Source organism: Podarcis muralis, chromosome 12 (assembly GCF_964188315.1).
Source record: "Podarcis muralis chromosome 12, rPodMur119.hap1.1, whole genome shotgun sequence".
In the NCBI taxonomy this organism is placed as follows: Eukaryota; Metazoa; Chordata; class Lepidosauria; order Squamata; family Lacertidae; genus Podarcis; species Podarcis muralis.
In genome coordinates, this window is record NC_135666.1 from 59,877,731 (window position 1) to 59,903,196 (window position 25,466).

The following is a 25,466-nucleotide window of genomic DNA, read 5'->3' on the forward strand; positions in this document are numbered from 1 at the left end:
TGAGAGCCTACAGAATATGGGCCTACAGAGTTGCATACAAGCAGGTGGGTTTCATCAGCAGGAGACTGTCCATCTCCATCTCCAGACTGCTCACTTATGCATGCCACACTGGCTTCCCTTAGGCCAGGATTAAGAACTCTTGTCTCTCCAGAATACACTGGGATGGAAGAAAACATATGTAGAAAGATGAAAGAGCACAGTTTTCTTGGGCCTTTTCTTGTTTTCCTTTTCCTCATGATGACTACCTACAACATTTTGCTGGGCCTATCTAGTGAAAGCAAGGAAGAAATGGATGCCATTTCCATAATAAATTCAGAAGGACCTGAAAAGATTAGAGTTCCCTGCTGTTTCAAAGATGTGGTGCCTTCGTATCATTCAGTCCACCTTGGGCAGTGACACAGACATGGTATTGTAGAGAAAACAAGCATTCAAAGGGTATTGTTTAATTTCCATAGAAGGCAACTTAAACTGCTGGAAACTGAAGTACAGAATATTAATCTGTTGTCTGCACTTCAGCGGAGGAAGGTTTTATCCCAGGAGAATAGGGGGCTGTAGAGGCAGATGCAGGTGGGAGATAGGGAGCAATGCAACATTTTAGCCAAAACAAGAGTGGACGGGAGAAGCAAATTTAAAATACTTTATGTGTGAAGTTAGTGGTCTCTGTCATTGTTCAGGCTCAGTGTCTCTATAGCTTAAAAGCACAGATCACTGTCTCCATGTCATTATCTATAATTATTTTTCTGATAACCCTGAAGAAGTGGCACATGGAAGGGAGTCATGGTGGTTGAAGTTGTACTTAAGCAGCTAAAAATAACAACCTTTATTCTGCAAAGTGGTTAATGTAAATGACTGAGGAATGATGTCATAGTATCTTGATGCAGTGCTGGGGTGCAATCTAAGGAGCTTGTCTCTCTTTTCCCACAGAAATCTGAAATACTGCCATTGCATGGTGATTTGCTAGTTAGCAGGAAAATAATTTTTTTTGCCTCCCCCCACCCACCAATGCTCTTATCATTAACTCAAAAAACCATTTATTCGGACCAACCCAAATGTCATAACTCTTCATCAAGCAAAGCAGAGGGTGGGAGAATTGGTGGGGCCTCGGGGTGAAACACCTGCAGAAATTAGACTGGGTGTTGCAGCCATGATGCCAGCTTGCAGACATGGTTTGAAGATTGAGATTGCAGAATGACTATGTCTTCCCAGTCCAAGGTGCCACAGATATAAAGTTACATACCTAAGGATCCTGGGATTAAGAAGCAAACAATGTTCTCCATTTCTGAGAAATTAAAGTCAGGTTTATAAGCCAGATCTTATTATTAAGGGATAAAGATAAAGATTTCCCCTTCTTAAATCTCCCCTCCAGTCTCCAGAAAACCCCTACAACGTTGGTGGTTTCCTCAAGTGAGTCCTGCCAGTCTTGTTTAGTAGGCAGTGTTGGGTTTGAAAATTAGAAAGAAAGATTTACATTCTTGCTCATCTTTTGAAGCTCACTAGGTTGCCTGGGGCAAATCGCTCTGTCTCCACCTAGCCTGCCTCTCAGAAATACAGTGTGGATAAGATTTGTTGGCACCAAGTGGAAAATCAATATGCAGCATGAATTCCAACCATACTGTGATTGCTAGCTCTCCTTCCTATGCAAAAGACCCATTTCCCTCCATGCCAGAATTTTGTAATCACCATCACCCCTAAAAACTACTCTTCATATCAGGAAATGTCAGCATATATTATATTCTTTCTTGCATGAAGCAACATTTGGCATAATCATTCCAGAAACCAATTGTATAAGCACCCATGTAAATCCACCCTTTTATTAATCGATGCCATGTGCCTAAGAGATGGGTTACTATAAGAACAAGAACAGGAGCTGCAAAATAAAACAACTTCCTTCAAAGTCTGCAGCAACTGTCAACTCTGTGGATGTGACAGAAGGTCATTTGATGCATGTCTAGCACTAAGACCTTTCTCAGAATCATTGCTTTTATGGGGCTTTTCGTAGCTTTCTTAAAAGAAGTAACTGCAACAGTGAACAGGCTAATAATAACTTACAATTATGGCAACTAGTTTTATCTGCCCACAAAGCCACTCTTGCATTGGGTCAGAGGCTGCCTGTCTCCGCTCCTCCACATGCAGCTGCTGGGTGACCTTGGGCCAGTCACACTTCTCTGAAGTCTCTCAGCCCCCCTCACCTCACAGAGTGTTTGTTGTGGGGGAGGAAGGGAAAGGAGAATGTGAGCCCCTTTGAGACTCCTGGAAGGGAGTGAAAGGCGGGATATCAAATCCAAACTCTTCTTCTTCTTTGCCCTTTCCCAGTGACTGTGCTCCTTTCGCATCCCTCCCATTCCATTGCCAATGCCAAACCATTATTTCAGTATTGTGGAGTGGATGCTTCTGAACTTTGGATGTGAATTGCACCAAGGGCCTTGGCTGTGGCTAGTTGTTAGAGGAAATAGTATCTGCTGGGATCAGAATTTGAAGCCCCCTGCTCAGCTTCCTGCTGCTGCACACCTGGTCTACAGGGGGCTATTTCTCCTTCCCTCAGCTTCTCCTGACTCACTGTATTTATTTCTTTGTCAAGGATATGAGCATGTGGCCATGCAGTTTGATGTCCATTTTGGTCATTCATCAAAAATGGTCATGCTTGTCATGTTGCATAAATGCCTTTATACTTTTAAGACAGTGTGGGAAAGATTGTTTGACAGGATAGTTTGATTGGGAACAGAGAAGGAAATTAATCAGTAATTTCTTTAATTGATAGCACTTAAATTAAGAGATGAATTCATCATAAACAATAGGTTGACCACATGAAGCAGTGAGCGAATAGCAGCAATTTACTTCTGTATCATTCAGTGTAGGTCAGTCATATAGTATTTGAAAATATTTTGAGCAGTGACATTGGTGGGATCTGGCAATTTTGCAAAAAGGGCAGCCCAGTCCTACTGCTCTGCCAAAATGGCTACTGCATGCACCTGTGTGTTATCCTGTCTTCACACAGAAGCAACTCATAAAAACAAAAATGCCAGCTTTTCTAGTGCATGCAAAAGGGAGAGCAGGACTGCACTGATTACCCCACTCTAAGATGTGGCACACTGTGTTGGCATCATCCCATCAGTGCCCACACATTTGTGGGCTGTGTGTGTGAGAGAGCAGCCAAAGATGCATAGGCGTGCCACACAACTGGGAGCCCCAATCAGTCAGGGCTTCTCATCATGCTTAGGCAACCCTTGCAATATGTGACACTGAATGTGCCACAGGCTTTGAGGGAGGGGGCATCAGGGGGCATAACATCACAGGGTTCTAGCAATGTGGTTCCACTTCCCTCTTCTCCACACAAAAGTCATATGAACAGGGGTATACAAATACAGTAAGTGGAGCATCAGCAGAAACCATTCTCATGGCTACTATACAGCTCAACCCCCAAATCCTGATGACACCTGTGCACAACACCTGCAGAAGCTGCATGAAAACCATTCTTCATGGCCACCCATTTCCCTCCCTCCAACCAGTCTGGGGTTCTACAACAGGGAACATGAGCCCTTCCCTCAGTGGTGCCCTGGGCTCATGCAGCTTCTCTGTTGATTGCTTTTATAACAATGTGCAAACAGCAGCATACAAAAGGTTTGCCTGGAAGCTAATGTACTTGCTCAGAAGTGTGAGGGAAGTTGTGACTTATTACAGCAGCTCTTGTCAGAATTTATGACTTGCGAATGCTGACCATTCACACATCCCATGCACAGTTGATGTAATGCAATTTGTTTTCTTTGGTGTAAAGGTGAAAAACTCCAGTTAGGTGTCTTCCCTTAACAGTGGTGGATTTACATTGCAGCACCAGAGAATGAAATCAACCTCCAAGTGTTAACACAGCATTCTGCCTTTCACCTTAAAAGAAAAGCCCTATATTTGTTTATCTGTTATATATAATAAATCACAGGGAGATGGTGTGAAAAGGCCTTAGCTTAGGTCAGTTCAAAGGAGACAGCTGTTTTTCAGTCTAAAGGACAGTAGTTATACAGTGACTTTATGCAGCAACACAAGTATACCATATTTACTCTTGGTACATTGCAACCCTTTTTCTTTTTTAAAGCTTTCCTTCTTCCTGATTAGGACCAATAATTTGAGGGGGAGGGATTATTTGTTTTGTGGTAATGGAGGCCCTACTAATTGGCAACCTTTGTGCCCTACTGTGGTGTGGCAGGCACAAGTGTTGATCATGCTTTGAGCAGCTGCTTAGCACATTGCCCTCCCAAAGTGAAAATGCATCACCCCAAAATGGTCACAATGTCCATAAAAAATAGAAGAATAGATATGGTAATCTACATATGTGGATGTAAATGGATAAATAATGACTATTACTTAAATAGAAATTCAATATGTCTTACCATAGTGTGGAAGACTGTGACCTGGTGACCTATGTAGTTGCTCAGTCAATTAATGTGATTCAGTTTCTCAGTACATTCAGCTAAAATAGACCAGGAAAATTTTGCTACAAGGCTGAGGGTAAAAGAAGCAAAAGAAAGCAAGGATCAGGAAGTTCCATAGTATCTTTAAACTCCTTTTGTGAACCAATCTGAACGTTATAGAAAAAGGTTAATAATAAATGGTGCATGTAAATCAACATGCCTCTGAACATGCCACTTTGTTATGTGAAGGACCAGATGCGATGGCGGTAAACCCATTCTTAAATCATAGAAACATATTGTTGGGAGGGACCCGATACAGGACTTGCAACTAAATAATCCCTGATGGATGGTCATTCAACCTCTGTTAAAAAACTTCCAGTGAAGGAGACTCTACCACCTTCTGAGCTAGTCTATTCCACTGTCAAATGGCTCTGACTGTTCAGTCAGAATCTCCTTTCCTGTCATTGGAATCCATTGGTTTGGATTCTACCCTCTGGAGCAGCAAAAAACAAGCTTGCTCCATCTTCCCTTCAGATATTTGAAGATGGTCATTTCGGTATATCACCTCCCACTCTTCTCCAGGCTAAACATACCCAACTCCCTCAGCTGTTCATCATAAGGCTTTACATTGCTTTAGAAGACTTTAAATCTCCTGACGCTAAATTTCTTGACATTGGGTCTTACTTTAACATGATCTTTCACTGTACCTGAGAACAGCAGGCTGTCTAAGAGATGCAGGCCAGACCATGTGGCACACCAACATCTCACCACCTTTTAGCATCTGCCGCCAGAGGCTGACACATCACACTGTCTAATGGTTTTAAAGGGAGAATTAGACAAAATCATGAAGGCTAGATCTTTCATCAGCTATTAACAATGAAACCTCCATGTTAGACCAGGTGCTGAGGACCAACAATATGGATGGGCGACTTCAAGCCCTGCTTGAGGGTATCCTATATATAGGCTCAAGGATTTCCTATATTTGTCCACTGTTGGACGAAAGATGATGGAGCACCTGCTCTGCTCTCGGAGGGCTTCCCTTGTATTCTTAGATAATTATTCTTCTTTGTATTTTATAAGACCTAAAATCTCTTCTTACTTTCTTTACGTATTACATTTACCAACCCACCCTTGATACCTCCTTCTGAAGTTCTTCATCTTGATTACTGAGCACTTGGTCAAAAATAAATAACAGCCCTAGTCTTGTATCACAAGGTTAAATGGGGCTCTTTTACACATGGCAACAAATATTGTGTGAGCTTCACTACATCATATGACACCATGAGTTTTGAGTTTGGTGAATTTGGACCAAGTCCTCTACAATGTAGAATTTTCTGTTCCAACAGGTCAATAGGTGCTAATGCCTGCTTTGCTGCTTTGGTGTCCTGGAGAGCAGAAACTGGATCATAGCTTTCAAGGAGCTTACATCTGGTTAGCTAAGCCAGAATACAATTGCTTCCAACAACCACCTGCGTGCAATGCCTTTTGTAGAGCTGCAGCAGAGAGGCCATTAACACCCAAGGAAATGCAGTGTGCCTGTTGTTTGGCATGATTTTTAAAAGCATATTGCTTACAAAGACCATATATGTCTATTCCCTATCTCTGTGCGTCAGTGTAATTTGTGCAGTTCCCAATGGAGGAGCAGAAAGCAAGATCATTACCCCCTAGATTTTCAGTAATTCTTAGAGTAAGTCTGCCAGTTATGTTCGAGAAATGTACGAGCCTGTTAGAGTTCCATAGCTTTTCTGTGGTCTACTTCTCCTCCTGAAAGCTCTTAGTAATACAGTCGATTCAAGATTCATTTACAGTCAAAAATAAGACGAGATGTTGTGGAAAGACTCTTTGTCTGAAAACCTGGATAGCAACTGCCAGTCAGAACAGGCAATGCTGGACTAGATGGACAGGCTGTGCGCACACCCAAATTTAAAGCACATGGCTGCCACCACATAATCCTGGAAACTGTACTTCCCCCACCCTCCCACAGTGCAACAATTCCAAGCACCTTTAACAACCTAGGGTTCCAGGATTCTTGGAGGGAAATCATGTAGTTTAAACAGAGGCAGACTTTGGTATGAGGCCAAAATTCAGTGTGCCCCCCTCCTTGTCTTCTGTTCTGCTCAGTTCACTACATCCTCAGGGTGACACTATGCAGAACACCCCAGGCTCGGTGCCCAGTGTGGGGAAACTAGTTACACTGCTCTAAATCTGCCTCTGGCTTTAAATGACAGTGTGTATGCAGCCATAGTCTGATTTGGTATAAGGCAGATGATTGTGTCACTACAATGGAGGCTACAAGTGGCAGATTTTCCATGAGGGTCTAGACCAGGGATAGAGGGACATTTTCTGGCTTGTATTTCTGTGCATTTTCTGCATTTAAAAACCAAATTGCCAGATGCTTTGGCTTAGGACCCTCAGAGTGGACTCTTGGAGTGGCTGAGGAAACCCAGCCAGATGGGCAGGGTATAAATAATAAAATTCTTCTTCTCCTCTGTGGAATCAGCATGTGTATTCCACACCCATGCCCTGTCACTTCCAGCATTAGACTTCAGCTCCATTAAAGGTGTAATGCAGAGGTTTTCAACCTTTCTGAGTCCATGGCTCCCTTGACCAATTACATTCTTTTTGCAGCTCCCCTGTGGGGAAACACACTCCAAGCCTCAGAAGCCCAGTTATGTCACCCCTTGCCTGCAGATCTGGCAGCCCCTCACCCCTTTTCAAACACCCTTTCTTGTGATGTGTTCCATCAGCCTTCTCTTCTCTCCCCTCTCCTTGAGAGTCCTCCAGGCAGCCCATGCCACTGTCCCTGGTCTCTGAGCCACACCCTTCCCAAAGAGAGGTGCTTTGTTACACCACCCTACCATTGACCATTGTGTCCTTCTGGAGTGGCTGTCCGAGTTAGGGATGGGTGGCACCATTTTGCAGTGGTTCCAGTCTTATTTGGGCAGTTGTTTCCAGAAGGTGATGTGTGAGAGGAGGTCTTTGGCCAGGTGGAACCTTCAATGTAGGGTTCTTTCAGGGTTCAATTTTATCCCTTACGCTGTTTAACATCTGTGTGAAACCACTGAGTGGGGTTCTCCAAAATTTTGGAGTACATCGTCTGGAGGTGTGGTAGTAGATGTGCTGGACTTGGTAATGGACTGGAAGAGAGCCAACAAACTGAAGCTCAATCTAGATAATACTGAGGCACTGTTAGATTACCTAAACCAGATGGATGGGAGGTGGCCTGATCATGATGGAGTTACACTCCCTCTGAAGGAGCTAGTATGTGACTTGAGGGTGATTCTGAAACCTTTGCTGTTGGTTGAGCCTCAAGTGGCCTCAGTAGCAAGAAGTGCCTTCCATCTGCTTCAGCTGGCGTCCCACCTGCACCCCCATCAGGGCAAGGATAACCTAACTCTATGCTCTGGTAACCTCTAGGTTAGATTACTGCAATGTGTTATACTTAGGGCTGCCTCTGAAGACAGCTTGGAAACTTCAGCTGGTGCAGAATTTGGCAGCCAGGCTTCTCACGGGGCAAGACAGTTTGAGCATATTACACAGATCCTGACCTGACTGCATTGGCTGCCAATTAGTTTCCGGGCCCAATTCAAATTGCTGGTTTTGACCTATAAAGCCATAAATTGCTCGGGACCACAAAAGCTCCAGTACCTGTGGTCTTTGGCTGAAGACCAGTATACAAAACAAACAAACAAAATAAACAAGGCAAATATTTTCAGCTATAAATCCTCCCCTCTCAAAGCTGCTTTTCATTTTTAAAAATGGGAGAAGCAGTTCTACACCCATAAAGAGCACATGATTCCGCACCAGCCTTTGAAGTGCCTGGAGAACTGTGCTTGATCAGGGATGCTGTGGGTGCTTTGGCGTCAATAAGGTCCTTTGAACTGAGGTGCAGATTATAATGTTTAGACATCCGCCTTGGATTTCTCCTCTGCTCCCACTTACAGTGAACCTTGTTTATAAAAAGCAGTTGTTGTATTTATAGCAGCTTTCTATGGTCCTATAGTAGCTTAAGATAGAAAATATGGGGACATGTTTACCCACATAGATTAATATTTTATGCAAATGGAAATGAGCTTGCTGCCAAGTATGGTAATTGCTAACCTCTGTCCGTTCTCCAGTGCATAGGTAGGCATCTCAGAAACAAAAGGAAGTTGGAGGGAAAGAGACTCAAGAGAGGGAAATGTAAAACTGGTGCATTTTCACATAGAAAGCCATTTTAAAAACTAGGCTATGCAAATTACTGTAGCCCTGGGGCTGGAATTAATTTGATCAAGATGGGGTACAGGCTGTCATAATTTAGCACTCTGATATGCACCCATGCAGCCAAACACTATGTGGAATGAAACAAGGAGATGATATATGCTCCTCACATTGTATTATTTACAGTTCAGGGAAACAAAAAATATGTAAGCTGCATTTTATTTTCATTTCCAACATGATAAATGCAGTGTTTCGTCCTTCTCATCCATTCTTTGCATTTCGGAGCCATAAGAAATTTACTGAGCATTGGATAACCTCAATTTCCTCCTTCTGTCTTCATTAATGTTTAATGCTATGTGACATCATGAGAAATGTGGGAATAAGCATTTATTGAATGTGGGAAGAAGTGCTTATTGTTGTTGCAGATATGCTTTCCATACTTATCTGTAGCCTCCAAGGACTGAATGCCACGACATCACGATTACTTCCTACTCTGGGGGATGGACTGTGTCTCCATAACATCCCTAACATGCCCATATTTAAACTGTGTTAATCCTGCCATTCAAAAACGTCTAAACTTTGCAAAATAAAATGCGAAACTTGCAACCAGAGTAAAATATATATTAGAATTTATAAGTACAATTTATTCTCTCTTCTGAACTTGAGGTACCTGGGGGTGAGTTAGGAAATATAGATTCTGTGACAATATTCAATGGGCTTATTACCCTAAATGTCAATGGTAGGTGCTTAGAATATCTATTTTGCCTGTGTACCATGTCAAAGAGAGTGACACTTGAACCTTTGAACAGTTTTGACTGAATATCTGCAGTCAATAAGTGTGAAATTTGTGTCCCAGTTCTTTGCTTGAAACACTCCAATTTATTCGCATGCACTTGTTTACGCTCTATAACACATTTTTATTTGTTTCTCCTTCAGCTTTGTTTATCATTCAATTTAACTCTTTTACATGTTAGGGGCCTTAGCTGACCACAAAGAAGTTTGTAAGATATGGTAAACTTCCTCATCTAACCTGCCACTTCTGAAATAGAACCAGCGTTCTGAGTTGTTTCATCCCAGCCAACCTTTTAAGTTTTAGGGGTTTTGTTAAATGACATTGGGATCAGTTATCACCAGCAAAATGAAGGAATTTGAAACCTTGTACATGCAAGGATAGGGGCAGGGCTAAAAGACCCCAACACGATGCAAAGCCTCCCTTAACAGTGCAGTAACTAAAGTAATTAATGAATCCTTTAGTAAGGAGCAGGTTGCCGGAGGGGGGGGGGGAGCAAGCAAGCAAGCAAGGCCATGGGTGGGCAAGGGAGGAAGAGAAATCACTGTACAATCTCGCCAAAGAAAGCAGCGTATGATGCTTGGTGTCCCTGACCCTATGGTTTTCTCTTCGCCCTCCTCCTCGATGCCACAGGAGGCCGTTGCCTCACCCCACATCTTTGGTGGACTGGCTCTGTCAGGAGCCAGGATTTAGGATACAGCCACAGACAAATATGTGGGCATGGTGGAGCTGCTATTATTCATATGTTCTGACATGCGCAGACCTCTTTCTACAGCACACACATTATGGGAACCAGGTTAATTGTGTGATGTTGAGTACATTACTCCAGTGCACTTTCGATGAGATGAGAAAACATTACACGACAATGTTGTTTCAATGTGTTATAAGATCCTTCATAACCATCTTGCACCCTTGCTGTTGCCTGGAATAATAATAATAATAATAATAATAATAATAATAATAATTTTTTTATTTATACCCCGCCCTCCCCAGCCAAGGCCGGGCTCATGGGGGCTAACAAGCAATAATAAAAACAAGTTGAATGAATACAACTTAAAAACAAGATTAAAATACAACATTAAAATATTGAAACTTTAAAATATTAAAATGCAGCCTCATCACAGGAAGAGAAAGGAAAAAGAAAAAAGAAAGAGGGGGAGGGAATCAAACTGGCTCCAAGCCAAAGGCCAGGCGGAACAACTCTGTCTTACAGGCCCTGTGGAAAGAAATCAGATCCTGCAGGGCCCTGGTCTCATGGGGCAGAGCGTTCCGCCAGACCGGAGCCAGAGTTGAAAAGGCCCTGGCTCTGGTTGAGGCTAATCTAACTTCCTTAGGGCCCGGGACCTCTAGGGTGTTGCTATATATGGACCTTAAGATCCTCCGTGGGGCATACCGGGAGAGGCGGTCCCGTAGGTACGAGGGTCCTAGGCGGTGAATAAACACCTCTGCCACCCCATCCTGGTACATGACTGCAGATGGCCCTGTCCAGGAGACCTCACAGGATTCTGTCAGGACTTTACAAAATGGATGGCCTTTTCTCTTTCACCAAGTAGATACATACATACTACCCACTTTTTCTGCAGCAGATGGTTTCCATGCACTGCAAGTCCAGTCTCCAGTGGCAGTCCTCTCCCATTACATTTGGTCACTTGATTTACGAATGAGCCAGTCCTCATGTGAAATCTATCATACCTTTGTGCAGACAATTAGCTTTGGTTTGCAACATATAACTTAACTCCCTCCTGTTTCTCTTGGGAGATCCCGGCATTTCTTTTGTTCAAAAATGACAAAATCTTGCGGAGAAAACAATGCGGTGAGTAGAGAACAGCAACATCCACAATTGGATAGAAAAGAGGGTGAGTGGCGGTGCATTCTCCCAAGGGAGCAAAGTACAGCTGTGAAAGCGGTAGCAGGACCTTCCTAGACTACCGTTTCAGAGAGGTCTCTTTGTGTGGGAGAAGAAAATTAATGGCACTGAAATAAAGGACTGGGAGAGAGTCAGTATTGACTGTCTGAAAATCACATAAGTCACAGTGCTACACTGGGAGAAAGGAGCTGAAATTGGTGGGATCTCTCGTGATCCACTCTATATCAGTAAAATACCAGAGACTTAATAAATCATCTCTTTCACCACTAAAATTGAGAGGCCCAGAACCAATATAAACTGCAAGGAAAAAAAGAGGGAAATTCCGTTGCTGAACTGTATGCATTGTATTGATTTTCAGGTTTAAGGTTATAAACTCAAGAACAAAGGGTTTGGGAGGCAGCAGAGGGGATATTGTGCCTGCAAAAACCGAGGGAAAGATTTTATCTGATATATATGCCTGTACTATATTTGCACTATATTGTCATCGCACTGCTTCCTGAGGTTCTAAAAAAAGGGCGGGGACTCTTTCCAAAGTCCTAAAAAGTCCTGCATGTTTCACCCCACCCCCCTTCTCTCTCTGTGTTTTCTAACTCCTTCATGGCCCTTTTGCAGGCCCTGAAAGCTGTTATTTGAAAGTTGGCGGTAGGAGGAAAAAGCAGTGGGATCGCTTAGCCTGTTACTTCAGGGTTGTAGGCCTTTGCAAGGTCCTTGAACAGATAAGAGAAGTCGAGGAGGATGTGTGATGGTGGGGAGAGATTATCCTGGGTAGAGATAGAACTGTTCTGCTGGGGGGAATAAAGGTTCCTGCCTATAGAGAGAGAGAGGAATCTGTGAGATGAGAGGGAGAAAAATATACTATTGGGTAGTGAGGTGGAGAAATGGATCTGTGAGGGTGGGAGAAAGAGATGCTCTTGGATAAAGAGAAAGGGCTGTGGTGAGAGAAGGCAAGAGATGGAAAGAGAGAGAGATAGAGATGGATCTGTGGGTGAGGAGAAGGTCTTGGGTAGAGAGAGAAAAGGAGAGAAGGATCAGTGGGGTGGGGAGAAAGAGATCCTCTTAGAGAGTGAAGAGAGGAAGTACTGAATGTATTTATGAGTGAGAGGTAGAAGGTACATATTTATGTGTGGCTGTGGACATGTAAAGTGTGGGGAGAGAGCTGTCTGGTCTGTTTGTGTGTGGTGAATGTGTGTGTATCCAATGTAGTGTGAGAGCGTGTGAAGAAGAGCAAATCCAGGTGGGAAAGGGCGGGGCAGAGTCCCTCTAGCATCAGATATGTGCAGTCAGGGAAAGGATTCAACATGTGCTTAGGGTTGGGTCCAATCTTTATGCATATGTTTGAGTTGAAGTTTCTATTGAAATAGTTGATATGGCTTGCAAAATGTTATGGTGAGTTGGCATGTGGTCTTCATAGAACAGGGATTCATCTCTTATGCTACCTTCTTCCTCGTTCCGAGCAAAAGCAGCAAGCTTAATCCACTGAGGCATGTTTATAAGGTTCCTGCTGCCTTTTGGCAGAAAAAAGCATAACACAAATTTTCATCAAAATGTTGGGAAATCTTTGACCTAAAAAACCCATCCTTTTTACTTTTTATACAAGGCATTTAAAGCCACATTGTGAATCTGAAAATAGAAAGGTCCATGCTCCACTTCAGGGAGGGGAGCTGAAAACTGGAGGGAAGCGGGGGGGGGGGGGGATCTTCCACCAGATTTGCATTCATTGAAGCTAGACACCCCCCCCCCACACACACCATTTAATGAGGTGCAGCAGTACTGCAAAATCTGTGGGAGGTGAAGACAAAACATAAGTATGGAATATTTTCTTTATTGGAAGATAGTTGCTTAATGTTTAGATGCATTGAACTATATCTTTCATATGTCAGTAGCAACCATTTATGCATGAAGAACTATAAACACAGGAGTTTTAAGAAATATGTGAGGATACATTATCTTAACAATAAATGAATCCAAAGTGAAAATTATTCAAAGAGAAATGCCAGTATATGGATGAATTTGTGCTGTAGATTTTTTTTTTTAAACCCATCTTAGATAAAACTAGTTCCAACATCCCTTCCACCCATTCCAGTACAGTGGTACCTCGGGTTAAGAACTTAATTCATTCTGGAGGTCCATTCTTAACCTGAAACTGTTCTTAACCTGAGGTACCACTTTAGCTAATGGTGCCTCCCGCTGCCGCCGCACGATTTCTGTTCTCATTCTGAAGCAAAGTTCTTAACCTGAGGTACTATTTCTGGGTTAGCGGAGTCTGTAACCTGAAGCATCTGTAACTTGAGGTACCACTGTACTCAAGAAATGTGCTTAGAAGATCAACTGATTTCAAAGATCTCGAGTAACCATGTTTATGTTTGCAGTCTTGGATACAACTAGAAGCAGCTGATGTATTCAATTCTAACAAAAGATTATTACACTTGTGTAATAAAAGGACAAGAGCCTGTTTCTATGCTATGAAGCGATTTGCAGCAGAAGCAGCAGAAGCGATTTGCTATGAAGCGATTTGCAGCAGGTGATTTGCAGCAGAAAAACTGCTTCTCACCTTGGGGTGGGACATTTTTGGGGGAGGGGGGGGAATGAGGTTCAAGAAGAGAAGTGGTGAGCAAGAAAAGAATTACCGCAAGTCTATTCTTCCCTTGATGCTTTTTGGTTCCCAACCATTCCTTTCCCATGCTGCTTTATTGGAGAAAAGTGTGTCATCAAGCCTTAATTACAAGTGGAATATGAAGTTAAATCCCACCTGCAATAAAACAATAAAAAATCCTGTAGCACCTAAAAGACACACTTACAGTCCAGTCCTATACAAGCCTACTAAGACGTAAGCCCCACTCTAAGTGGAACTTAAGTCCAGGTAAGTGTACACAGCACTACAGCCTTATTGTGACATACATTTCCCTCGGCTAGATGCCTGAAATTATATCCTTCAATTATATCCACTTCAGTAGATGCCTGAAATTATATCCTAAGTCAGTGTCTATTGGCTGGATCCAGACATAGCACATTGATTAAAACGGATCACAACTTCAACTAACTTCAGCCAAATCAAACCCTATAAATTCTTAACTGTCTCCCAATGAAATCATTGGCACTTAACTTTGGATGGACCCACCCTGCAGACAGTAAACCTACAAGGAGAAGGGAGAAGAACAAACTCAGGGCTTCATTTATGTCAGGGCTCAGGCCTTAAATCTATTCTCAGTGCTTGGACTCAGCTGAAATAGGTGAAGCGTTGATGAAAGAGCCCCTTTCCTTCACTGTGGAGTCACCGGAGGGATGCCCCACACGCCAGTGATTGAGAGAGAAACCAGGTTGCCAGAGTGTCATTTTTTAAAGGAAGTACTGCAGAAACAACTCTGTAGCAACAAAAAGAAGATAAAGCAAGATCTAAGCTAATTTTTGCCACCAGCATAAATGTCCCTAAAAAGGCTGAACACTTCAGCCTTTTTAGGGACATTTCCTCACTTGGCCCTACTTGACATCTCAGATACTGTACCAAAGATTTACCTTCTCACTGCAAACTGACTGCTGCTACAGCCATAAGGGCTATATTTTGGAAAGATCTAGTAGGAGCCAATCTTGTTGCACGGTATCCCAAACACTGGAAAACCCAAGATTTGCCCACGCTGGAAGAATGGCAGACGCAACTGATAGACTACGTACATGGAACTGGCAGAAATGACTGGCAGAATCCGAGACCTGGGAGAAGAAGTAGTGGAAGAGGATTGGAAGAAATTTAAGGACTATTTACAAAAACACTGTAAATTGTATGAGAGCTAGGAAGGATGCAAGATAGAAAATAACATGGCACCAGTAAACTAGCTGAAAGGAATACGAGAACAGGTGAGACTAGAGAAGAAGATAAATTTTGGAGTAATATTACGTCTAAATTAAGTATTTAAGTTTTTGATAAAAGTATTCAAAATTTGAGACAGAATATTGGAAGAATATAAAATAAGAACTGAAACAAGGTGATAATTTGCTGTTTAAAATTTTACAAACTAGGAACGCAGGAATGAGAGATGTGAGGAAGTGCAAAAAGTGAAGAAAATATGGTTATGTTTTTTGTATTATGTGTTAACTTTTTCTTTTTTATGTCTTTTTTTTTCTTTACTGTATCTTGGTGATGGGTTTTTATGTGCTGGGTGACTATAATGTTTAAAATTTTCAATAAATATTTTATATAAAAAACAACAACAATCTTGTTGCACGGTATAATAAAACATTCTATTTAATCTGGTACTGTTTTATTAAACATGTTAATGATGGTGCATGTAACTTGGCTGCTCATCCAGCATATTATAGTTTACGGATGATTCAATAAACCAATGCAATGCAATCTTATCTGTTTTCCTCCCCCTTCAATTCTAACTTAAACTTCTTGAAAATGTAATAAACACTCCCTGTCAGTGCCTTCACAGCCTTTGGGTCTTGTGTTTTAATACCTTGTTCACCCCATCTCCCTCCTGCCTCCCTCAAGCTATTTCTCCCTAAGCTAACCAGGGCCTGGCATTGGTTATTATGCAATTCTGCGTTTGATCTTTGTGCCAAAGTTGTTGTTATTGTTGTATTATTATTATTATTATTATTATTACTACTACTACTACTACTACTACTACTATACTGTATTCTTATTTACAGTGCCTGTACGGTTCGCACTGTTCTCTCCCCTTTGTTTAAAATAAATAAAAACGATTTGCCAAAATGAATGAATGACTGACTGAATGAACGGCCCTTCACAGAAGCGCAGGCGGCGAGCGAGGTTGCGCGAGATGCTCCGGGTCCCTTTGCGGAGCGAGTGCATCGGAGGAGGATTGGTTTAGGAGGAGAGGCCGTCGGGGCAAGGGCCTGGGGAGGCCAAGGCGGGCCGCCCTGCCCGCCCGCCCTCCTCTCCCCTTGCAGCAGCAGCAGCAGCAGCAGCAGCACCGGGTCCCCTCCGCCGCCCTGCGTGGGCTGCGCGCGGGGCGAGGGGAGGGGGGGCGCCCCGCTGGCGCGAAGCGAGCCGCCGGGCGACGCCGGTGATTGGCTGGCTCCTGCCTGGTACCCAGAGAGGGCGGGGCGGGGGGGGGGAGCCGCGGAGGCGCCCGCTTGGCTGCCGTATTCCGCTCCTTGGAGCTGCGCGGGGCTGGTGCGGGGGAATTGCCTCTCGAGCGCCGCTGCGAGGGAGGAGGCGGAGACAGGCGGGCGGAGGAAGAAGGGGCAGGCCGGGCGCGCCCTGACTGCAGCGCGGAGCCGCCCGGCGCCTGGCCATGAGCGACTGAAGGGGCCGCTGCTGCCTCGGCCGAAGAGCATGCTCTGCACGCAGCCCGGCTTTCTCCAGGTAAGGCGCCGCACCACCCTCTCCCGGCTGGCCCTCGGCCGGGAAGCCAGCATCCCAGAAAGCCTGGATTGGGCATCCAAGTCTCCGGGTCTTGTTGTGGCCGAGGTGCCATTGTGGTCCCCTCGTGCCAGGGGGCTTTGGGGTGGGGGCGCCTTCTGGGTGCCGCGAAGTGTAGCCAGCTCGGTTGGGGCGGGAGGGGAAAGGCGCCGTGACCTCCTGTCCAGTAGAGTAAAAAAGGAATCTGGTTGCCTGTGAGGAGGAACTGGAAGGGGCCTTCAGTCTAGTGAGTTGGACTCATGGACCAGGCATTATCAAGCTACACAGATAGATAGAGTCCACCCCTGCCCAGCCTGCTTTCTTGCATTTCTTGCAGAGATGTATTTCTTCTTTTAAGGAAGGGGTGCAGACAATGGATGGGTGCAGAGTGACAGCAAATGTGTAGTTTTTACTCACCCGCTGGCACATGACTGGATGTGGGGGGGAGGGGGCAGGGTTGTGTTTATGTGTACAATACAGCCTGAGCATCTCTAGACTGTGCACACATCCCCCCTTCCTTTTGCCGGGTTGTGAAGGGAATTGGAAGCCCCTCCGCTCTGCAGGATGAGAGTTCTGTTGCTGGGAGGATGGGGAAAGGGGATGTGCGTGTTTTCTCTGGATTCAGCATCTAGGTTTGGTTTGGTGCGTATATCAATTGGCCTGTCGGTACTAGCAAGAAAATAAGGGACAAAGGTGGGTAGCCTTGTGCTGTCTGTAGTTCACATTAGTTTGACAGGGTTTCTGTAATCCTGTATTGAGCTAAAAATCTCTCTGAATTATTTTGCTTACAACAGCCTCTAACTCAATGCAGCAAATTCTTTAATGACAAGTTGTTTGCTTTCCTTTGCTGTCTCCTTGCCTCCTTTCAAGTTAAAGAAAGGCACGTTTCATTGACTCATGCTGAGGACCTTTTCTGTTTTGTTGTCATATGCGGTTGAGGGTTTAAGACCAGTGATGCAACCACGAATAATGCAGCTTTTAAAATAATAATCCTTCTCTAGCTGCATAGCGCAAGTGCACACACAAACACATAGCCTCCTGCGTTTCAGTTTGCCCATTTAAGCCATGTGTGGTATATCCTCAAATTAAAGCAATTATTTGTTTGGCTTGGGTCTGGCTGTTGACATCCTTCCTCTTTAGAACTGCAGAGGCACCCCTGTCATGCTGCACTCAGCAGAAGCACAGAGACGCGACACAGCAGTCTCTCAAGCTAGAAGGAGAACCCTTCCCCTTCCTCCCCTTGCCCCTTCCCTGTGTTTTTAGTAATCTGTCATAGGATTCAGTGGGGCGCATCCCTGGTCTAAAGAGAACAGCATTTGAGAAATGGGAAAACTGCTGTCTGTAAGATGCAACATAGCAGGTGGTCAGCTGTGCCTTTGTTGAACAGTGAACATATGAGGATTCTGGTTATTACAGTAATTCATTTTAGCTTGGGGAGTCATTTGAAAATTTGGATTTTCCACTAAGAAGGGATTATCATTTTTCTGCTGTGTGTGTGTTTGTAAAGAAATAGAGTACAGTACAGTATGTGTCTTGGCTGCAGTCTATACTTGTCTTTTCAATTTCCTCAGAAATACACACACAATTATTTCTAAAAAGCGTGGTACTATTTTTATTACTATTCTGAATAGAATTATACTCAGTAAGTGGTACATTTTAGTTAAAATCCTGGCAATGGTTTGAAAAGCCACCAAAGAGATCTAGTTTGAAACAAGCTGTCTGAGTTTCCAAAGAGAACATCTAGTCATTTTCCTTTCCTTTTTATGATGACTTTAAAATGAATAGTTGATTGAGAAGACACATTTCATTTTTTAAAAAACAACAACTATTTGATTGATGCAGACTGGTGCTAATCATAGCCTGGAAAGTTTGGTAAATGAAATGATTTATTTGGACTTTATATATAATGCAGTGCTTTGAAATGCTCTCACACACTGCAAAGGCATTGCTTTCTTCTTCGGTGATGCTTATGGGTACAGTTAATTCTCCCAAGGTCTGTCATAGCTTTTTCATTAAACATGTGAATATTACAAAAGACACCACTAAATACCATGTTCAGTTTTCATTTTCTCATGAATGTTTCCTATGAGCAATGTCCCATAAGGGGACCCAGAGGGCAAGGTGAAAGTGGTGCTGACTCTGGGTCTCTGGCCCTCACTGCTTACTTTGTGTCCAACAGCCAGAGAACCCCCTCCCTGAGCTCAAGGGCCTCCCTTCCCATCAAACCTGCTCTCTAGTACAGGCAGTGTGCCCAGCCTGAGGCCCTGCAGATGTGACAGAGAACTAGGCGCCAGGCTAGAGGACTGTCACTTTAAGGGGGATGCTGCTGCTTGAGAGAGCAGGAAGTGTAATAAGGGCTCAGGTTGTTTTTTTAAAAAAATAATTTTTATTAAAGATTTTCTTAGGTTACAAAAGTATGTGCATTACCTCTTTTTCAGGTTGTAGATTTCCCCCCACCCCCAGATCAGTTACATTTGATGTGAGACATTTGTGTTGTATACAGTATAAGGTTGGGAGAGGAGAGAGGGAGGAAACGGGGCCGGTGAGCCCTTATTATTTGACCTCTCACTGCCAAGAAAAAGTAGTAAGAGCTCAGTTGAGACCAAGGTCTTTTTAGAACATGCCAGGCTGCTCTTTGGGTTCTGTCCAGGGTTCTGAAAACAGCCACTGTTGTTTTCAGGAATCCTTATCTTTTCCCTTCCCAGACTACCTGCTGGACTTAGACCCTCCCGACCTGCTTGTGGGTTCTACACCACCAGGATTTGGACACATGTGGGGTGATAGTGAAACTCATCAGACCTGGCCAGTACTCTAGACATACTGATTTCATGGTGCTACCTTTGAAGGTGATTCAGAAACTACAACTATTCCAGAATGTGGCTGCCAGATTGGTGACCAAGAGCAGCTGCTGGGGCCATATAATACTGGTCCTAAAATATCTGCATTGGCTCCCAGTACGTTTCTGAGCATAATTCAACGTGTTGGTGCTGGGGCAACCCAGTCAGATGGGCGGCATGATGATGACTATGATGACCTCAGAATTTGCCCCAGAATCCTCTGCATGCTCAGATCTTCCTTAGCAGACAAATTGATTTGGAAAGCATTCCTACCAACTGTGTTAGATTCAGGAATGTATAATTACATCCGAAGAATCCACCATGTGGATTCAAGCCCTTTGCCTGGCCTCAGGGTGAACAAAGTGTGACTGCTTCAATCAGCTGCCTGATTATGATGCTGTGGCTCTTACAGTGCTATGGTTGGGTTATTTTGTGCTCCACAAATCCTAAATTGCTGATCAGCAACAAAATCTTTTAACAAGGGCCATCTTTTGAATTGAACAAGGTCTAGAAGGCCAGCAACCTTGGTGTCATTCACTTCTTACTCCTGTGGCCCATGTCGAAGTGCAGGCAGGTGGCTTTTTACCACCTTCAGCTCCTCTTTGTGAGCAGCAAAAAGAAGACTTTGATGGAGAGCTGCTCACACATATTATTTGCCTGTATCTTGGCTGTCATAAGGGGATTAGATCTGACATGTGTAATGGGAAAACTCTGCCAAAGCTTCTGTTGCTGCTGAAACTATGTGGAGGGTGTTAAAGAGCCATTTGTGTGTGTCTCAGCTCATGCTGGGAGAAATGGGTGAGGTGCATAATATAAGGAGGTCTTTTTGGGAGTAGGGTCTGTGTTGAATGATGCTTTGGATGCCCTCAGGGAAGTGGATTGAGCCAGTTGCCTATCTGCATTCTAAACCAGACTGGAATCCTAAGCGTATTTACTTATAATAAGTCACACTGCAATTAATGAGATTTATTTCAAGGTAAGTATGGCAAGGATTTGGGTGTTTGAGTTGTGAGTCAGGACATCCCAATCAGATTTTATGTGTGCTTTTTTTTTGTAAGCTAAGTGCATTATTTTAAAGAAAACTTGCTAACGCTGCTATCCCATATAACAGAGTTTTCTCTCAACATAGCAAATAGCTTTCTGTCACAAGTATATGGATTTGCCACATATTTTATTAATCTTAGCAGTATTTTTTTGTTATAGACTGATGATATAGATATTCTCTTGCTATTTCTGTTTTGTTACAATGTGTTTCTGTGGCCTTTTCAATAATAGTCTTTGCGCCCATTAATATCTCAGTTCTCTTGTCTATGCCATATGCAATTTCTCAAGGCATTAATGGAACAAAAAAACAAGGAATAGAAGATTTTGTTTGTTAAACATTTGTCCCTATTGAAATTCATGTTGTCAATTTGGGGCCAGTTCTCCAATTTGTTCAGGTCATATTGAATCCCAATTCTGTCTTCTGTAGCCTTAGCTACCCCTTCTAGCTTGGTGTAATCTCTCCTTTAGTACCTTTGGGTACAACTCCTGAGGCCCTGGAGATCTGAATTCATTTAAAGTAGCTAGGTGTTCCTGTACCACCTCTTTTCCTATCTTGGGCTGCAGCTCCCTCCTTACAACATTTATTACGTTATCACCAGGTTGGGCATTGCTTTCTTTTCAGGTGAAGACAGAGGCAAAGGAGGTTTTGAGCTGTTGTGCCCTCTCTCTGTTATACAATAGCATTTCTATCTTCTCCACACAAAGGACCTCCTACTTGTTTGTTCTTCCTCTTGCTTCAAACATAGCTCAATAAATCTTTTTATTATTATTATTATTATTATTATTATTATTATTATTATTATTAACCTCTCTTGCAAGCCTGAGTTCATTCTAAGCTTTGGTCTGCTTGGCCTTATCCCGGCTAGTGTTGGCTACTTGTGTATATTTGTCCATCATGATTTCCCCCTTTCTTTTATTTCTTATACTTGCCCTTCTTAAATCTCAGCTCATCTGTAAGTAGTAGTAGTAATAATAATAATAATAATAATAATAATAATAATAATAATAAAGACAGCATTACCTCATACGAACCTGCCTGGGTTCTGAGATCTTCAGGGGAGGCCCTTTTCTCGGTCCTGCTGCCCTCACAGGCTTGCTTGGTGGGGATGGGGGTGAGGGATGTGGGTGAGGGCCTTCTCAGTGGCTGCTTCCAGACTTTGGAACTTCCTCCCTAGAGAAAGTTATACTGGTTCCCTCCTTGTTGTGCTTCTGTCACCAGTTGAAGACCACCTTATTCCAACAGGTTTGGGAAACATGCTGTATTTATTGTAATTATCTACGTGTTTTTAATAGAAAACACACACACACACGCACACACACAGAGTTTTCATTCTATACATGTTTAATTTTTTTTTAATGAGTGAGGGGGTTTTTCTATGTTTTTTGCTGTTCCTATTTTATCTGTACACTACCTCAAGTCCAAATAAAATAGGAACAGCAAAAAACATAGAAAAACACCCTCACTCATTAAAAAAAAAAATTATCTGTACACTACCTATTTTATCTGTACACTACCTCAAGTCCAGGGACGCGGGTGGCGCTGTGGGTAAAACCTCAGTGCCTAGGACTTGCTGATCGTAAGGTTGGCGGTTCGAATCCCCGCGGCGGGGTGAGCTCCCGTCATTCGGTCCCAGCCCCTGCCCACCTAGCAGTTCGAAAGCACCCCTAAGTGCAAGTAGATAAATAGATACTGCTTTATAGTGGGAAGGTAAACGGCGTTTCCGTGTGCTGCCCTGGTGCTGGCTCGCCAGTTGCAGCTTCGTCACGCTGGCCACGTGACCCGGAAGTGTCTCCGGACAGCACTGACCCCCGGCCTCTTAAGCGCGATGAGCACGCAACCCTAGAGTCGGTCACGACTGGCCCGTACCAGCAGGGGTACCTTTACCTTTCTTTACCTTTACCTCAAGTCCCTCGAAGTGAAGTACAAATAAATATATCATTACCACCACCACCATCATCAGTGGATATAATAATAATCAGTGTTACATTCCAGCTTGTTAATATCCTTAAACTGTGGTGCCCAGAATGGGACACAGTTCTCCAGGCAGAATAGAGTGGTACTATTACTTTCCTTGATCTGGATATTATACTTCTGTTGATGCAGCCTAGAATAGCATAGCTTCTTTTGCTGCTGCATCATACTGTTGACTCATGTTAAGCCAAGTGCCCCCCATCTTATATTTGAGAAGCTGGTTCTTCCTGCCTAAGTGTAGAACCTTCCAACTCTACAGCTGGGCTGGTGAGCATGGCTTGACCAAAATGGGAGGCCTGGTGGCCCTCATTAGGCATGCTGGTCGGAGGGTCCCCACCTCTGATCTGCCTCTTTACAAGAGAGAGGAGCCATCACACATACATTTACTGGATGCACCTGGGAATGTTTGGAATACTGGTGCTTATGGGCTTTGTAGATCTTTCAAATAGGTGCTCCGTATAATTATTCTTGACTGTAGATCTGAACCCTAACCAGTTAAAATAGGAAGGGGAAAACTCTTACTTTCCCCTTGTCCTCATCAAAGAATGTATGTATGTATGTATGTATGTATGTTTGTTTTTGAAGTTTTCAGAATTCATCAGCAGACCACATTCTCCTACAGTGTTAAAACCAATATAAGGAGGAATTAATATGCAGGAGGACATACTAGAATGCCATTTTCCCCATTAAACAAAGCTTCAGTGTGGTGAAGTGGTTAAGAGCGGTGGACTCGTAATCTGGTGAACTGGGTTCGTGTCTCCGCTCCTCCACCTGCAGCTGCTGGGTGACCTTGGGCCAGTCACACTTCTTTGAAGTCTCTCAGCCCCACTCACCACACAGAGTGTTTGTTGTGGGGGAGGAAGGGAAAGGAGAATGCTAGCTGCTTTGAGACTCCTGAAGGGGAGTGATAAAGGGGGATATCAAATCCAAACTCCTCTTCTTCTTCACACAAACAAATTGTGAGTCAAAGTGAACAGGGAGAATGTTCAATGTAAATCTAAGATGAAACATAGGTTGTCTCCTCCCCCTCCCCTCCCTCATACTGAATACATAGTGTCCAAGAGGCTAAGTAATGGTTTTATGAGTCATTCTTAGAGTTTTGTAACCTTTCTGTGGTTAGGACATAATGCACTTGGACAATGTATTTGTTCCTGAGAGAAGTGTCTGATTTTGCCAATCTGCTATAAAGGCAAATAATCAACTGGCAAGAGTTGCTGCAATGAAAGATGGAGTTTTTGTATTTGCTTCATCACCACCTTGAATGAAAGTGGAGACAGTGCTATTCAACACAGAGGACCACCCTGAGAAGAGGATGGAGGATTGTGGTTTTTTTGCACACCTTAACCTGCTCCATTCTTAAAGTGGGCTACTGCAATGTCCCTTCCCACCCTGTCCACACACTTTCCTTGCAGTTGGTTAGCAACTGGGGGAGGGGACTGTTAGTTGGCACTGGGTCCACTTCTCTCAGGAACAAATTTTAAAATATATACAAATAAACAGCCATATAAAATATGTAATAATGAGGATTTGCATTGGAGTTTTTGTCTTCTCATAACTGGACGAAGTTCCTTTCCCATACCAGGCAATGGGACCGTTACCTTCAGACTTGGGCCCCAGTCAAGAGCTCACTCTGCTCGCAGACCTCCCCTCCTACAAAGACCCCCAGAGACTGGCACATGATAAAGAGTGTTGGGAAACAGGCAGGGCATCAGCACAGCCCCCAACCTAGCCATTTGCTTCCCTGCTACCTCCAGTGCTCTAATATCCTGTCCCCTGTCTAACACTGACTTTCACAATGCAGCTGCTGGCTACATTATGGGAGGAGCTAGGAAGGTGCACATTGGGGCTTGCATGTTGTGGTAGGGCTGTTCCAGATGAAACAGCTTTGAGAGTGACAGAGGGATGAGGTGGAAGCGGATGTATAGGAACAACTCCAGGTGCCCCCAAGTTGATGGGAAGATTATGCTTACACTACCACCTAGGTATGTGAGTGAATAAAAGGCGTAAACCCTCGCAGTGGGTGCCAAAAACATGAAAGGGTGAGATGGCAGTAACTTGCCAGCAAAAAGAAAAGGGAATGCAGGACCTGCTGGGGACATTGTTACTTCTATTTCCAGATTCCTTCAGTGTGTAAGAAAATAAAGGCATCACATTGGCTCTTCCTTTTGCAGCCTACTTAAGATTCCCTATCTTCTCAATATATTTGCACTTTGTAGTGGGCATGGACTACTCAGAAATTACAACACAGACACACATATACACATTTTTAACGGGGAGCAAGAGCCTGTTAAAATGAACTCCCTGCTGTCTGACTTTGTGAAGGGTGAATTCCCACCCTCAACTTCCATACCATCCTAGGACAAGCAGCACATCAGTCTCAAAGTTTTAGCTTCATCCAGCTATGAATCTATGAGTCTGACATCAGAAAGGGAAGAACATGAGAAGGGAAGAATGGGATCTGGACCCTACACTGACTGCCCTTGGTTGACCTGCTGACCAGTCTAGTAGTGAGTTGTTTAATTATTACTTGCCATTTCCATATGTTGCAGCAGCTAATAAGGTTTATTTTGAACTGTTAAGTAGTTTTGGTAGACTATACAATGTAAGATAGCCTGATGATTGAGACCTTGAGTAGCCGTCATTAAAAAATGCTTCAGGCCTTCATTCCTTCACATCCACCAATTTCCTTTGCTTTCTGGAAGCAGAATGGTGCTAAAGGGCAGATGACACACTGCTCCACGTTGTATTATTTCAGCCATTCCACCCTTGAGATTTTCCTCGAAGCTGGCGCATCCTTCTCCGTTCTGTTAATAGCTTTGATACAGAAGGAAATAAGTGGGTAATTGCAAAGTGTCACAGTTATCTGCAACATGGTTCATTATAAATGCAGTAATTTCTAGGTCACAGAATTTTCTTTATGTCTCACACAATGGGAACATAGATTAATAATTTTCTTAGAGTAAGATGTAGTCCTTTTCAGAGCCTGCTAATTTG

At 43.5% G+C, this 25,466-nt stretch overlaps 1 protein-coding gene across 5 annotated transcripts in view; it reads left to right on the forward strand.

Moving 5' to 3' along the window:
• Nucleotides 1-16,077: 16,077 nt before the first annotated feature.
• Nucleotides 16,078-25,466, forward strand: part of HECW1 (HECT, C2 and WW domain containing E3 ubiquitin protein ligase 1) — a 200,355-nt gene continuing 190,966 nt past the window's right edge. For 3 of the 5 annotated variants that reach the window (XM_028749807.2, XM_028749810.2, XM_028749812.2), the window contains exon 1: nt 16,078-16,583. In XM_028749807.2, the coding sequence (XP_028605640.2) occupies nt 16,554-16,583 (30 nt within the window). In that variant the 5' untranslated portion in view covers nt 16,078-16,553. The remainder of the gene's footprint in view (nt 16,584-25,466) is intronic. The other 2 variants (XM_028749808.2, XM_028749809.2) reach the window with 1 other exon arrangement.